This window comes from Malaclemys terrapin, chromosome 7, assembly GCF_027887155.1.
Source record: "Malaclemys terrapin pileata isolate rMalTer1 chromosome 7, rMalTer1.hap1, whole genome shotgun sequence".
In the NCBI taxonomy this organism is placed as follows: domain Eukaryota; kingdom Metazoa; phylum Chordata; order Testudines; family Emydidae; genus Malaclemys; species Malaclemys terrapin.
In genome coordinates, this window is record NC_071511.1 from 32,734,921 (window position 1) to 32,751,750 (window position 16,830).

At 55.4% G+C, this 16,830-nt stretch overlaps 1 protein-coding gene across 28 annotated transcripts in view; it reads right to left on the reverse strand.

Annotated features, from left to right (window-relative positions):
• NRXN2 (neurexin 2) overlaps positions 1–16,830 on the reverse strand; it is a 297,135-nt gene that overhangs the window by 47,374 nt on the left and 232,931 nt on the right. For all 28 annotated transcript variants that reach the window (XM_054035003.1, XM_054035004.1, XM_054035015.1 and 25 more), the window contains one exon: positions 2,376–2,547. In XM_054035003.1, coding sequence (XP_053890978.1) covers positions 2,376–2,547 — 172 coding nt within the window. The remainder of the gene's footprint in view (positions 1–2,375; positions 2,548–16,830) is intronic.

The window sequence follows — 16,830 nt, forward strand, 5'->3', positions numbered from 1 at the left end:
GTGTGGATGGGGAGGGATGGAGGGGTATGTGGGAGAGAAGATGGTGCGGATGGGGACAGATGGAGGGGAGTGGAAGCAGATGGATGGAGGAGAAGAGTGTGGATGGGGATGAATGGATGGGTGTGGATGGGGATGGATGAAGGGGTACGTGGGGGAGAAGATGGTGCGGATGGGGAGGAATGGAGGGGTATGTGGGAGAGAAGATGGTGTGGATGGGGACAGAGGGAGGGGTGTAGAAGCAGATGGATGGAGGAGAAGATGGTGTGGATGGGGATGGATGGAGGGGAGTGAATGGGGATGGATGGAGGGGTACGTGGGGGAGAAGATGGTGTGCACAGGGATGGATGCAGGACTGTGGAGGGAGATCGATGGAAGGACAGCGAGAGAGCACACTGAGATGGGGAAGGAGATTGAACAGTTGTGTGGGATGGAATCTTATGAGTGCATGTATGGAGTGTGCACAGCGTGTGAGGGGAGTGTGCAAGGTGTCTCCAGGTGCGCACATAAGTGTGGAAGACACCAGTGTGCAGGGGGTGTGCCTGAATGTGCAAGTTGCCGGTGTGTGTGCTATCTGGCTGCTCTCCTGGGAGGGGCTTGACATGGGACTGGCTGGGAAGAGGCAGCCTGGGGGTGAGGTGGGCAGGGAGACCAGGGAAGGGGGCATGATCGTGACAGGCGGGGCGTGTCTCACTGCATATCACTGCCGGCCTCCTGCTGCTAGAAACTGCTAGTGTGTCAGGGACAATCCAGCATGTGCATGACATGCCCCTGATGATTACCCACGCCACGCCCCTTATGATTACCCACAATTCTGCCTGCCAAACATGGCCCGATGAGCGTTGGGGAGTGGCTAGTCCAGGGTGGCATCCCCGCTCTGTTAGGTAGAAGGAGCGCACGCCAGTGTGTAGTTGTGGGAGATACCTTTGTGCACAAATGAGTATGACGAGTGTCAGTGTGCGTGAGGCATCTGTCCCAGTGCTGGGGCCTATTCCACCTGCAGTTCTCTGCTGCTGTGTGTTGTGGGGATGGCTCTGGGCAACTGCCTACGTGTACACGTGTGTGTGTTTGGAGACCTGTAGTGTCTGTGTACATCTGTCTTTGCATGCCTGTGTTTGTGCACGAACTTATGTGCATGCTTGGGTGCATTTGCATGTGTGTGTCTTTGCATACCTGTGTGTGGTTGTGCAGATTTGCATTCACATTTCTGGCTTTGTGTGTGTGTGTCCGTGCTCACATGTGTGTGCATGTGCGAGAGAGCATGGGTGTGTGTGTACATTCATCTCCAGCCCTGAATGGATTTGTGGGCGGTGGTGGCCAGGACCACTCATGACACTCTGTCCTTGGGAACTAGCTCAGATTCTCTGCGCCAGGCAGGGATGCCAGCTGACACAGGGAACAATTGGCAGTTTGGCAGTCCAGGTGCGAGGGGAGCAAATCCCCTGCTCCTTCCCAGGAGCCTGATCCCTGTTAAGCTTGCCAGGCTGGCTCTTAAGGTGCCGGTTTGTGTGTGATGCAGCCAGAGATGATGGGGGGTGGCAGGAATCTGCCCACTCAGGACACAGAAAAGCCATAGGGATTTCAAATACAAATGTGGCATCATCTCCCCATCCCCCTGACATTTTCAGGGGCTGAAGGAGCTCAGTGGAGGCCGGAACCAACTTGTAACCCCTGATCTTTCCCTGTAACTTCCTCTGACTCCCCAACTCTGCAACTGCTGGAGCAGAACCAGAGGGCAGAGCCCAGAGTGTGTGTGTCTTAGGACCTATACTGCTAAGGGCTGGGGGGAATTCTCCCAGGGCAGGAAGCAGGGCCACTGCCTCCAGGGCCTTGAGAAAGGGAATTTCAGATCTACTGCCTCCCCCACAATAGGCACTTTATACCTGTTCCCAGTGAGGAACTGCCTCCTGCTCCCCTACAAGCACCTCAGATTTCCCCCCAGGCACCTCTGATCCTCTCCCTCACTAGAAATCTCCAACCCACTGGCACCTCATCCCCCCCACCCACTAGGAACTGCCCCCCCCCCCCCGGGCACCTCCCCAGATTCCACCCCCCCAGCTACAGACTGTCCCCCTCAGTCTGCCCCTGCTAGGAAACGACTTCCCTGGTGTACCTGCCTTCTCCCACCACTGAACGCTGGATGCCCTATAATGCCCAAGAGTCTCTCTCTAGTTCCAAGGTGGGTGGTGACTTTACCCAGGATCCTTTGCAGGGGGGATGGGCACAGATCAGGGCTGATTCCGATGGGTGGCAGTGTTACCCAGAATCCTTTGCAGGGCCGGGCAGGGATGAGGGCTGGTTGCGACCTCCACCGCTGACAGGGCACACAGGCTGGGCATTGGGGCGGGGTGGGCGGCAGGGCCGGCTCCCAGCCTTACCTGCTGGGTAGCGCTCGTTGACGGGCCAGTTGTCCACCTGCAGCGTGGCATTGCCCCCGCTCCTGGTGAAGCGCACCACGTGGTACTTGCCGTCGTTCACCATGGCATTGGTCTCCTCGATGGTGATGTCATCCGTGCCCACGTTGAAGATGACCCCGATTGTGCCTTGGTCCTAGAGGGGGAGGAGAGACATCAGAGAAGGGGGTGAGGGTGGGAGCTGAGAGCCAAGACTCCTGGGTTCTATCCTCAGTTCTGGGAAGGGAGTCAGGACTCCTGGGTTCTATCCAAGCTCCAGGAGCAGGGGTGAGATCTAGTGCTTTGAGCAGGCAGGCATTACCCCCTCTCCCCCGCCCCCTGCAATGATTCTCCCTCCCACATGGCACCCCGTATCATTTCTCAGGCATGGCTTTTCAAGGCCAGAAGGAGGCCCACCCAGGGCTGAGAAGCAGCTGCGTCTGGGCTGAGGCACCAGGGCTGTTCAAACGTCACACAGCGATTCTGCAGAGTCTGAGACAGAAGTAAGGGAGAATCTCCTGGCTGATTGTGGGGAGGCCAAATGGAATCATGTGAGTGGGAATTTGGCCAGGGACCAGAATTAAGGTCCCCTGGCCTGGGGGCAGGACCAAGGTACCTTCCCTGAGCACAAGTTTGAAAGAGCTTGGCTTGGTATTTCATTGGAAAGATGGACCACCACCATGACACCGCCCCCTATTAAACTGCATCCCACTCCCAGCAGCACAGTGTCCCACCAGCCTCCCAGCCCACTCCCAGCAGCACATTGTCCCTCCAGCCCCCTGGCCCACTCCCAGCAGCACAGTGCCCCTCCAGCTCCACAGCACCTCTCCAGCTCCCCACCCCACAGTGCCCCTCTAATCCTCCACCTCACTCCCTGCAGCACAGCGCCGCTTCAGAGAAGGTTCAGAAAAGAGGTATGGAACGGCTGCCATCTCCGGAGACAGATTAATAAGACTGGGAGTTTTCAGCTTGGAAAAGAGACGACTAAGGGGGGGATATAGTTGAGATCTCTAAAATCATGACTGGTGTGCAGAAAGTGAATAGGGAAATATTATTTACTCCTTCTCATAACACAAGAACTAGGGGCCACCAAAAGAAATTAATAAGCAGCAGGTTTAAAACAAACAAAAGGAAGTATTTCTTCACACAACGCACAGTCAGTTTGTGGAACTCTTTGCCAGAGGATGTTGTGAAGGCCAAAACTATAACAGGGTTCAAAAAAGAACTAGATAAATTCCTGGAGGATAGGTCCATCAATGGCTATTAGCCAGGATGGGTAGGGATGGTGTCCCAAGTCTCTGTTTGCCAGAAGCTGGGACCGAGTGACAAGGGATGGATCACTGGATGATTACCTGTTCTGTTCATTCCCTCTGGGGCACCTGGCATTGGCCACTGTTGGAAGACAGGCTACTGGGCTAGATGGTCTTTCGGTCTGACCCAGTATGGCTGTTTTTATGTTCTTATGTTCCAGCCCCACAGTGCCCCTCAAGCTCCCACTCTCTGCAGCACAGCACCTGTTAATGACCTCCAGCAGCTCCATACAGCACGGTTCCCCTCTATTGAGCCCTACCTCATTCCTCGAGCACAGTGCCCCCTACAGCCCCACTCCTTGCAGCACAGCCTCCATTACTGAGGGTCTGCCCTGCTCCCTGCAGCACCATGCCCCCTACTGAATTCCTGGCCCACTCCTGGCAGCACAGCGCCCCCTAGTGCAGCCCTGGGGTTAGCAATGACTGTGTGGGGAGAGCGCCACCTCCCTGCACCACAGTGCCCTGTAGTGTGAGTCTGAGGGGAGAGCAACCCTGGCTGAGCCCCCCCAATCTCCCCCATGGCTGCTTCCTTCAAGGTCTCCCCTCCAAGCCCTGAGTGGGTCTGTCCTTGCTTAGCGAGGCAGCCCAGAGATGGCTGCATGAGGACAGCCTTGGGGAAGCGTCTGCTGTGACTCCAAGTCTTGCTGGGAGGAATGGGATTTGTTAGCCAGCTGCTTGGGAGGTCCATTCCCAGCAGCCTGTGCAAGACACAATCACCCCCGTGGCTCAGACCTGGGACCAGAGTCCTCGCTCCCTTACGCCAGGCTAAAGTGAGAGGAGAAAGTCCTCCCCAAGACGGGCATAGAACGTGACATCCAGCCCTTCTGCTCTAACCACTAGACGCCCCTCCCTTCCTAGAGCTGGGGATAGAACCCAGGAGTCCTGTTTTTCTCCCTAGCCCTGATTCTTTAATCCCCTGATGGCGTCTGCCCCTCTCTGGCTAATTCACTTGGGCTGCAGAGTAATCAAAGTCCCTTTAATCCAGTTCCGGGAGCCATCGATTGAAATTTCAGCCCTAAGCTCGTTTGCGTCGTCAATACGCTAACAATGAAGGCCCGTCTGCAGCAGAGTGGGAATGGATCCAGCCCCAGAGCCAGGCACGGCACTGCGCATGGGCTGGGAGCCACTGGCTTCCACCCAGCACCTCAGCCTTAGGGTATGGGGTAGGGGGGTCTGGCTCTCCCACTCTGGTCACGTGCATGCGTATGTTTCTCTGTGCTAGCATCTGTTGGTGTTTGTCTGGGAGTGTGTGTCTGATCATCTCTTGGGGTGTGTGCTTGTCTGTGCCTGTCTGTGACTGTGCTTTTCTATCTCTGCGTGCAGGCGTGTCTGGGACGGTGTGTATTTCTGTTATCTCTGGGAGTGTGCGTGTTTGTCTGGGACTGTGTGTATATATTTCAGTTATCTCTGTGTGCGGACATTGTGTGTTTTCAGTAGTCAGTCAGTCACAGCCAGCTGTTCCCTCTGGACTGGACCTGCCATGGGGAAATAAAGATCTTGAAATAAGTGATCGAGATCCCTGGGCACATAATGTCCCGGATTCAAACAGGATGGGATGTTGGGCCCCGCCCTTGACACCAGCTGGGGCACACAGCTAGCATGCCAGGCAGGGACTGCTCACTGGCCCAGAGCACCAGAGGCTAGGTGGGAAGGGCTCAGACTGAATGAATCCCTGACTAGCCACTGCAAAATGTGCATCTGTGCCAGTGAGCCCCAGCCCCAAGACATTCTATCCCAGCTCTGGGGATGGAGTGGTGCCTAGTGGCTAGAGACGGGGGGCTGGGAGTCAGGACTCCTGGGTTCTATGCCCAGCTCTGCCACTAACTTCCTGCAGGAGCTTAGCATGGACCCATCCTACCATGTTGGATCCCAGATGGTTTTAACCCAGTCTGGTGTGGGATTATTTTTTCTCTCCTGCCAAATGCTAATTTCTTGGCCCATGTGGTTCTGAAATTTGGATCCCTCTGTCCTGTCACACCTTGGATGCAGTCCTGGCAGAGATGCCTGCCTCCCAGCCCTGGCCCCCCTCAGAAAGCTGAGAGCCACCAAATACATATGTGCAGCCTCTGCTGCCCTTGCAGTCGGGGGGCTGGTGCAGCGCTCAAGGGTTCCAGTGCTAACCAGCGCTTAACAGCACATGGGAGGATGGGCTGCTGCGTCCCAGCTATTATGGTGCCTCATGCTGCTTATTAGAGCTGTGGATGTAATTACTGCATTACACGGGGGTTATTACAGCACGAGGGGGTGGAAGTAATGCCCTGCCTGCTGTTCGGTTTGCACACGCAGTGCGGGACAGGGCAGTGCACCTGCGGGACAACTGCTGGGCACATATAGAGATTGCTAGCAGGATTAGAATAGAAGCATTGCCATGGCTGCACCGGTGGGGGTGGGGCTTGCAATGCTGCACTGCCAAGACAATGCATGCAATATGCAGCAGCAGGGCGTTATACGCAATGTGAACCCCCAGAATGATGCATGGAATATTGCGCCACCAATGCAATGCATGTGATATGCAGTGATAGGGAGATACATGTACTAGGAACAGACAGAGAGATGCATGGAATAATGCACAGTTGGAACAATGCATGAAATAAGCAATTACAGAGTGTTATGCACAATATGGACCACTGGGGCAATGCACGGAACATGCAGTGGCAGGGTGTTACTTGAAATACTGACCACCAGAGTAATGCATGGAGTATTGCATCAATGGGGTAATGCATGTAGGGCATCACATGCAACACGGGGTCAGTATATGTAACATGGCCTGCTGGTGTAGTATATGCAATATGCCATTGCAGAGGCAATGTATGCAATAATGCAGGGGTCGGCAACCTTTCAGAAGTGGTGTGCCGAGTCTTCATTTATTCACTCTAATTGAAGGTTTCGTGTGCCAATAATATATTTTAACGTTTTTAGAATGTCTCTTTCTATAAGTCTATAATATATAACTAAACTATTGTTGTATGTAAAGTAAATAAGGTTTTTGAAATGTTTAAGAAGCTTCATTTAAAATTAAATTAAAATGCAGAACCCCCGCGGACCGGTGACCAGGACCCAGGCAGTGTGAGTGCCACTGAAAATCAGCTCGCGTGTCGCCTTCGGCACGCATGCCATAGGTTGCTTACCCTTGTAATAAGGTGAAGCCAGGGCAGTATACCCAATATGGACCACTGGGCCAGTACATACAGTACAGACCCACTGGACTAGCATATGCAGTATGCGCTGCTAGAGCAATGCACACAATAATGTAATACTAAAGCAATGCATGGTATATGGACCACTGGGCCGGTATACATAATACTGACCACTGGGGCAACGCATGTACTCTATGCCCCTTTGCAGTCACTGCTGTCCTGCCAGAGCTACTGGGGTAGAGTGGTGAGGGAGCCCAAATAGTATGGTGAGGAGGGGTGCCCCTTGGGTACCCGGCATGGTGAGCACCCCTAAGCTCTGCAGGAGGAGAGCGGCTGGCAGTGCTGCAGAGATGGCTCACTGTGGGGTGGCAAGTGCACCGCAACCTGTTCCCCTGCCTCCTCTCCCCAAACAGCCCCCGTCTATCCCTCCTCACCAGCCAGCAGGGCACCATCATCCCCAAGCTCTGAGCAATGGCCCTGTCACAGCGCCTGGCTAACTGGTACCAGCACTGCAGCACCCCAGCGGGGAGGAGAACCACCCACCTCCCCGGGAGCAGAGATCAGTCTGGCCCCCTGCTTGGCCTGCTCCCAGGGGTCCTAATCGACCTCAGGTCTGCCCCAGAGTGGGGCGGAGTGGGGAGGATTTTGCCCAGGGAACTCATTCAATGCCACACACTAGTGGCTGGGCTGGGTTGCCCCTTTAACACAAAAGGCAGAGGAACAAGCTATGTCTCAGCTGCACAGGGGTGCATATTGGACCTCCAAGCTGGGTGTGGCAGTGCTGGGGATGCCCCTCGAAAAGGGGAATCCCACCTACTCCTGGGTGCTATGGGGGCCTGTGGGGAGATGGGCACGTCAGCAAATAGGGCACTGGAGTCACTGGGAAGGCATCCCCTATATTGGCCCCTAGCTGTGACACAGACTGCCATGGGGTGGGGGCAGCACTTCCCTGGGGCAGAGCACTCTGGAGAGCCCCCTACTGCCCATGCCCCTCACTGCAGCTCAGCCTTTGCTAAGCAGGTCACTGGCAGCAGAGGGGGTGGAGCGGGGCGGAGCAGTGGGGCACAGGGGCTCGGGGAAGGAGACTGCAGGGGAGAGGAACTGGGGGACCCTCCCATCTGGTATCATCTAGCTGCTCTGGATTGGGCCCATCTATCCCATTAACCCTCCCCTGTTCCCAAGGCCACAGCCAGACCAATGAGCTCATCCAGGCCAGTCTCCCCCTCTCCCTTCCACCCCAGAACAGACCAATGGGCCCAACCAGCCCAGTCTCCCTCTCTCCCTTCTGTCCCAGATCAGACCAATGGACCCATCCAGTCTGATCTCCCCTTCTCCCTTCCGCCATGGATCAGACCAGTGGGCCAATCCAGCCCAGTCTCCCCCTCTCCCTTGCACCCTGGAACAGACCAATGGGCCCATCCAGCTTGGTCACCCCCTATTCCACAGTTCTGAATCAGATCAATGGGCCCACCCAGCCCGGTCTCAGCCAATCTCCCTTCCACCTTGGAAAAAACCAATGGGCCCATCCAGCCCAGTCTCCCCCTCTCCCTTCCACCCCGGAACAGACCAATGGGCCCATCCAGGCCAGTCTCCCCCTCTCCCTTCCACCCCGGAACAGACCAATGGGCCCATCCAGCCCGGTCTCCCCTTCCGCCTTCCACCCTGGACCAGACAATGGGCCCATCCAACCTGGTCTCCCCCCACCCCTGGGTTTTCTTTCCTGGATTCCTGCATCGTGGCTAATGTACCTCATACTTCAGGTGAGCCAAGGCCCAAGCAATAATGTATCAACTGTACTGCCCTGCTGGTGAGGGATGGGGTTGGGGAATTTCCTCCAGACCACTCTCCTCTTCCCTTGGCAATTAGCCAGGGACCAGGAGCATGAGATCTGATTAGCTCTGCAACAGCCCAATATCTGCACAGCCACAGATGCTAGTCCTGGTGGCATCACTACCCAGCTGGCATGTAACTCTGCTCCCTGCTCAGAGCTGGGCAGCCAGCACAGGAGTGGGGAGGGGAAGATGGGGTAGGGAATCAGTACGAGGGACCTGGAGGGAGAGGAGATGGGGGAGGAGAGGAAGAAACAATGGGAGGGGAAAAGATCTGAGGGAGGAAGAAGACTGGAGGAGATGGTGGGAGACGCAGCCCCATCCAGTCATGTGATGAGGCTGGGAGGAGGAACTGGGGCAGTATTTGGAAAGACCCTGGGGGAAGGGGCAGTAGCCCCTTGCAGGGGCTGAGGGTCACTTGGGGGGAGATTTAAGCTGCTCCCCAGCATCGGAAGTTCAAAGGGACATGGGGAATGAACAAACTGACAAAGCCGAGTGGCAAGAACACCAAATAAAGCTCTGGGACAGAGCAAAGCACTCGCTGCCTGGGCACAACTGCTCTGGTATGCCGGCTGTCCACAGTCATCTGCCCAATGCACCTCACAAGACCAGCAAGAGCCACTCTAGCCACACCAAGATAGCCACCACTGTACAAGGCAACAAAATGGCCACCACCCCTAATTTCTGTTTGCCCACTAGTTTTGTCTGTCTGTTAACATTATGCTCTTCTCAGCGAGCAGCATGATCCCCAAAATGTCCACCAGGCCACTCCAAGCAACAAAATGGCCACTTCCCCAATGTCTGCTTCCAACTGGTCTGGTCCTATCTATTAATATTACAATCTTCCCAACAAACAATACGATCCCCAAGATGGCCGCTGTGCCATGCCAGGCAACAAAATGGCTGCCAGCCTGATGTCTGCTTGCCCACCAGTTATGTCCGTTTGTCTGTCTGTTAAGATTACCACCTTCCCAATGAGAAGCGTGATCCCCAAGACGGCTACAATGCCATGTGAAGCAACAAAATGGCTGCCACCAGGTAGCTTCTGAGGCCTGGTTGCCCATTAATCTTGTCTCTCTGTCTATCTCAAGAAAGCACTGGAAATGCTAAGATCTACCCACCAAGGAGTGTGCTCCAAAAATAGCTGCCGTCACCCATGCCAAGCAAGACAAGAAAATGGCTGCCATTTCAATTAACTCTGATATCTGCCGGCTACTCCTGCCTGTCTGTCTTTCTGTCAAGAAAACACCAGAAATACTCATATTACGATCTTCCCAACAAGAAGTATGATCTCCAAGTTGGCTGCTACCACCCACACCAAGCAAGGCAACAAAATGGCTGACCCTGCCTCAGTGAACTGTGACGTCTGGCTGCCTGCTAGTCTTGGCTGTCTGTCTTTCCTTCTCTCAAGAAGACACCAGAAACGTAACACTATGATTTTTCCAACAAGGAGTTGGCTCTTCAAAGAGGGGGAGGTGTATCATCACCCAAGCTATGCAAGATAACAAAATGTCCGCCTCCTCAGTCAAGCTCAGACAGCAGACTGTCTGCTATTCCTGGCCATCTATCTGTCAAGAAGCCATTGGAAATGTTAATATTTTGATCCTCCCAACAAACTCTATGTCTCTCAAGATGGCTACTGACAAGCAAGATACCAAAGTGGCCACCACTTCACTGAACTTTGACATCTAATCTTGTCTCTTTGTCTGTCTCAGGAAGACACTGGAAATATGAGGACTGGGCTCTTCCCAGTTGTGCATACAACCATAAGATGGCTGTTGCTGCTCACACCAACCAAAATGGCCACTGCCTTAGTGAACTGCCCACTAATCTCGTCTGTCTGTCTCTGTGTCTCAAAAAGATACTAGAAATATTAAGACTTTGGCCTTCCCAACCAGGCATATGACCCCAAGATGACTGCCATCACCCGGGCCAACAAAATGACTGTCACTTCAGGGAACTCAGACGTCCAGCAGCCACTCACCTTTTCTTCTCTGTCTTTCAACAAGGCACTTGGAGTATTAAGACAAGGATTGTCCTGACAAGATGCGTGATCCCAAGATAGCTGATGCCAGTCACGTCAAGCCAGATAAAAGACACTGCCTTCCTGACCTCCAACACATGGCTGCCCACTAGCCTTGTCTGTCTACTGCAAGGGGGCAATGGGAATATTAAGACCTTCTCAACTGGGAGTGTGATCCCAAGATGGTTGCCGACAGCCACGCCAACAAAATGGCTGCCACCATCTATGCCACCTCCAAATGAACCCACCTGTCCCTGACTTGGCTGCTTCCCAACAAACAGGGAAGGAAGGTTTTCTTTCCCAGTGCTTTTCAATGCACAAAAAGGCTAAGGACAGTGTGAACCACATTGGGGCCTAATTCCTGTCGGGTTCTCCACACTCCCGGGATAACCCCATCAAGGGGATCCTCCTGAATTCCCCCCAAGATTATGGTTGGGCCCCTGCTTCCTTGCCGGTCAGGAGTGACTGACAGGCTACTTGCTTGTCTGTTTGTGATGAGCAGTGTATTGGAGGAGGCTCCACCACGCCCTGGATGGGCCCCCAAGCCAACACCGGATGCTTTGTTCAGAGACATCTGTGAGGAGAGAGATGCTTCCCAACATTCCCTCAGCTCCCCATACTGCCAGGCAGTCCGATCAATGCTCCTCCAGCCCATTGCATCCCCCCCGGCCCCTGGATCAGACCAAAGGGCCCTGTAGTCCCATATCTCTCCGTGCCACCGTATCTCTCCCTGCCACCGTGGATCAGAACCATGGATCAGACCCATGAGCCCATCCAGCCTGGTATCCCACCTCTCCCTGCTGCCCCTGATCAGAACAATGGGCCCATCCAGTCTGGTGTTCTGGGGTGGCCCATATTTGACGACCCTGAGAACGATCCATTGTGCCCTGGCCTGACGTGCCCGGCCAGCCATGCGATGCTTTTTGTGGGCGTGCCATTTGTTTGGCAGACCTGTGCTGCCATCTACTAGCCCTTTACAGCCCAATCTCAGTGTGCTGGGGCTGCCAACAGCCACTTAACCTCGGTGGACAAATCAATAGCAAAGTGGTTTTCTGCTTTACTGCCCCTGGCCTGGCACATGGGGCTATTCCAGGTAGACATGGAGGAGTCAGGACAGTGCTCTGCAGGGGATGGTCACCCGGGACCTCGCAGGCAGCACTGCCCCAGTGCAGCACTAGGGGGCACTGTGCTGCAGGGAGTGGAGGCTCAGTGGGGGGCACTTTCTCCTGGCTGTCAGTGCTGGCCCCAATGCCCCAGTGTGGCCCTAGCGGGCACTGTGCTAGAGGGGTGCAGAAGAAAGCAGGCAGCCGCTAATGCTGGGGCAGCCCTTTCCCCCTGAAGTGCCACCTCCAGCTCACATTCTGGGATTGCTGGGACGCTGCCCACGTGATGACAACAGTCAGGGGCATTATATGGCCCCCATGCCCGGGAAGATGCCAGCTCTGTTTACGCTACCAGTCCTACTGCCTGTCCAGCTTGCCAGCCCCTCATCGCTGCCCCCAGACATTAACTCCTGCCCCCCCATACATCCTGTTGGGTTTGGGGTCCCCTTCAAACTCCCTTTTTTGAACCCCTTCTTCGCATCATCCCAACTGAGAACTGCAGCCTCTCCCCCCATGGATGCAAGAGCAGCTTGCTCTGCCAACTCCCCCACCTCTTCACCTCATTCCAAACCATAACTGAACAGGTCTCTATAGTCATTTCTCTGTCCCCCGTTCCTCGCACTGTGCAGCTTGGCACAGAGGGAGGGCCCCACACTTGGGGGGTGGGGAGAGGGATCTGTGCAGCACCAGGCACAATGAGCCCCCGAGCTCCATTATGGTCTCTAGGGGTTACCCTAATACATGTATTAATACTAATCTGAGTTTGGGATAAAATATGTAGAAACAAATACTAATAATACAAACTAATATCTGAAATTCACACATCCCCCAATGAAAATCTCATCTCTCGGGAGGGATGTGGGGCTGTCTATACAGGGATCCCTGGCCTGCTGCTGAGATGCAGTTGCCTCTTGGGTGGGGATTAGAGCGATCATAGTACAATCAGAATCCCGGCACCCACAGCCCTCACCCTGCACAGGGCCCAGGATCAAGGGTGGTTTGTTGGTAGGAAGCTATTTTGCTCCATCAATCTCTAGGTCGCCCGCCAGGCAGCTGAACGGGATCAATCTCGCTCCATCCAGCTGTCAGGCTGCATCAACAGCTCATTGCTCACCCTGTGGGTGCACCTGTAATAGAGTCGTCTAGGAGGGCTGAGCGCTGCCTGCATCAGGGTGGGTGGGGATTGGGGCAGCCTTTTGCTAGGGCGACAGTCCTGGGTACCACAGGCCTTTGGCCCAGAGTGCCAGCCCTTTGGCACCGCCCATCTCAGCAGGCGTTGCCCCAGATGATGTCACCTTTGGAGCTGAGGCGCTCCCAGCCAGGTACCAGGACCTTCAGGATCCTTTGGGAGCTCAGCTGGGCAGGGGAGTGATGGCACAGATGGACACAGAAGTCCGGGGAGGCTGCGGATGCTGCTCTGGCTTGGTCCATGTGCCCCATTCCTCGTTAAAGGGCAATAAAGGGTAATTGTTAATTAGAAGCTAACGAGTCTGATTGGGTGCCAGGTGGATCCAAGCGCGTTGGTGCAGCTTTAATTACTGCGCCCGCGCCAAAGGCGTCCAGGGCTGCTGGGCAGAGGGGACAGGAGCAGAATGGGGACGGGCCATGGCATATTGACCCCATTCCCCCGATTCACAGTGGGACTGACCACCCCTCCCTCCCTCCCAGGAGAAAGCTCTGTCCTGCCCCTTCCCCCCCCACACCCCAAGAGCCCCTCTACCCTCCCCCCACCAGGTGTGGAAATCACTCTCCCATTCACCCCTCCAACCCCCCATCTTGTCCCCTCTCCTTGCCCCACCCCCCTACCGCTTGCCGGTGCCCAGCCCCAGCAATGGTGGGCCCAGGACAGAGGCAGATCTGTCCTGGCTCCCACACTAACAGGTTCCCCTCTGGCGGCAGGTTATTAATAAGTGATGGGCGGAGATGGCTCCTGCCCATGCGGTGCCCTGGGAGAAGAGCTGCTTCTCAGACATTCAGCCACAACCCGGCGCCGTCCCTGGGACCCAGCTCAGAATCTTACAAGAAGGCACAAACCGTGGAGATGTGCAATCCTGTGCTGAGGGCGCCTAGCAAACCAAGGATAGAACCCAGGAGTCGTGACTTCCAACCCCCTGCTCTGACCACTAGAGCCCACTCCCCTCCCACAGCTGGGGACAGAGCCCAGGGGTCCTGGCTCCCAGCACCCCACTCCCCTCCCCAAGCTGGAGACTTGGGCTGCAGAGAAGTTTTTGGGGCCCTGGGGCAAAATCTGAAACAGGCCCCGCAACTCTTCCAACAAAATTACCACTAAGGGGAGCCCAGGGAGGGAAGAGGGGTTGGAGGGTGAGCCCGCCCTGCACTCACCGCACATCGGCAGCACCTGTCCCATGGGGCTGGGCTCTACTCCCCATTCTGAGCTATGGCACACAGGGTTGCAGCGCATCTCAGGAATGGCCCACCCAGGCACACATCCACCCCTCTCTCACGGCAGAGAGGTGACAGACCAGACCTGAGCAGCACTGCGACCCTGTGTGCCACTCAGTTTGGGGGCCTTCTCAACTGGGGGAGTCTGGGGGAAAAAAATCTCTCTTTGGGCAGCGCTGGCTGGAGATAGAACCCCGGAGTCCTGACCCCTAGGCTTCCCATGCTAACCCCTAGACCCCACACCTGTCCCAGAACTGGGGTAGAACCCAGGAGTCCTGACCCCCAGGCATCCCGTTTTAACTACTAGTCCCACTTTCTTCCCAGAGCTGGGAATAGGCTTTCCCCCATTACACCACAGCTCCTTCCCATTTACTAACAAAAGCTGCATCGTTATTATATTTCTTTTTCCTCCATCTTCTAACGAAACGAGAAAAATCCATGTTTGCTTTTCCCCCTGAAGCAGTGTATTTAGCCAGGCCGAATCCGTGCTGAGAAAGCCAGCCCTGGAGAGCTTTATCCCAGATTCCATGGATCTCGGGGTGCTGGTGGTGGCGGAGATGGAGGGGGCGGTGTCTGTGCAGTGCCCAGCGCCCCACAGGGCCTGATTTCAGTCGGTCTGTGCGGTGCCTGCCACAAGGTCTCTGATCTCGGCCAGGAGGAGGGCAGTTGTGCAGCACCCAGCCCAACGGGGTCCCCAAGCTGAGTTGGGGATGTCTGTGCAGTTCCCGGCACGACAGGACCCCCGATCTCAGTTAGGGTCTCTCCCCCTTAATTATTATTCCAATTTAACAAACCTTTCCAAAAAGCTGAGGCGCTCGGTGAGATGATAAGCCAGAAATCTCTCGTGGCTGCCAATAAAACCTTTATAATGATAATAAAGCAAGAATGGAGATTTCCAGCCCCTCCTCCTCTTCGGTTAGCAATCTAAAAATACGCCGGCTGGCGCAGAGGGCTGGCTAGCTGGCGCACTGGCACTCCTGACTGTCAGTTATACTGAGCGGGTCAGGCCTCCATGGTCCACACAATTACAAGGCTCACCTTTTATCAGCACTCGCAACTCAAGAGGGCTCCCAAGACTCGGGATAGGTTTTCTTCCCATTCACATCCCCACGCTTTCTCTTGAAAGCAGGACGTAATTGTAACTGGCAGCGTCACATCCCTGGGCCGTCTGTCGCAGGGACGACTGAATTACATTTACCACTTGGTTAGGCACTCGGGTTAGCTCTCGCCGCGCCAATTCGCTCAGCAGTACCACGTGAACTGACACCGGAGGCCAGGGTGAGGGGCACAGCTGGCAGTCAAAGCGGGATGGGGGCTCCCCCGTCCACACCCCAGCCTGCCCAGCGGCAGGTGGGCTCAAGGGTTTAACTTCTGCAGCGATGCAGGTCACACCAGAGATAGATAGACGGGCAGGCACACGGGGTTTATTTCCGTACAGTGTGCATCATAAAAATAGTGCCCCCGCTGCAGTGCGAAGGGTTTATTAGGCTTCCTCCAGGACAACTGGTGTAACTGGGTCACTTGTGTGAACTGTGATCAGCCCTATCAAATCTTCACGCCTCCCAATTGCAGCAGCCCTGTTTATAGTTACCCCCATAAACCATCAGCAACTGGGCAGGTCTGACTCAGGCCAGTAGGAGAAAGTGCTATGCACACAAACAAAGGTTACAGAACTAATAGGAGCAGGTCAGCCAGAAAGTGGCACTGGGGTTGGGCTCAGCACTGACTGCCAGAGGAGAGCCCCTGCCCTGCTCTAAAGCGCCCCTAGTGCTGCCCTGGGGCACTGGGCCCAGCACTGACTGTGAGGAGAGAACGCCCCTGCCCTTCTCCCGGCAGCACTGTGGGTCATGGTCTTTGCCTTGGCCATCTCACATCTCAGCACTGGCTGGGCCTGGCCTCACTTAGCCCAGGGGAGCAAGTGACTGGGGGAGAGGGAAATAAGCCACCCCCCACATCTTCTTCAACAAGAAACTGTTAACGTTTGGCTTGAAAAGGGTTGCTAAGGTTCAGGAAGGTGGCAGCAATTCATCAGGGAGAGCTAATGCACACGCACATGCACATCCCTCCCTAGGTACACACCCACCCACAACCCCCTCCCCAGGTATACACACACACTCCTCCCCAAGTATACACACCCCTCCCCAAGTATATACACACACACGCATGATCCCCCTCCCCAGATTCTCCCCCCCCGCCACGCGTGCACACAGCTGTGCTCCAAGTTCCACGCAGAGGGTCCTGAATGAGGTGGGTGCAGGGAGCTGGTTTACATGCAGCTCACAGCGGCCTCATCAAGCTCCTCTCTGCCTCTCCTTTGTGCGGCAGGCGTGGCACGGAGGGAGTGTGGGGTGCGGGTGAGCGATGACACAGCTGCCGTGGGGTGACAGCTGCCCCTACGCACTGCGGGCTCAGCCCCACGCACACAATTCACCCTTTCCTTGGAGGACAGGCCTGATTTCGAGCCCTGGGCTTGGGCTGGATGGGGTGGGAGAGAGACTCCAACCCAGGTCCGCAGGATGCTCCTAACAGACCTTCAGGCCATGAAATCTCTCGTGGTCTCCACTGTGAGGAGAAGCAGCGTTCCAGGGAAACAGGCACTGAGCGGAGACAGAGCTCCCCCACCAGTGTCAGCCAT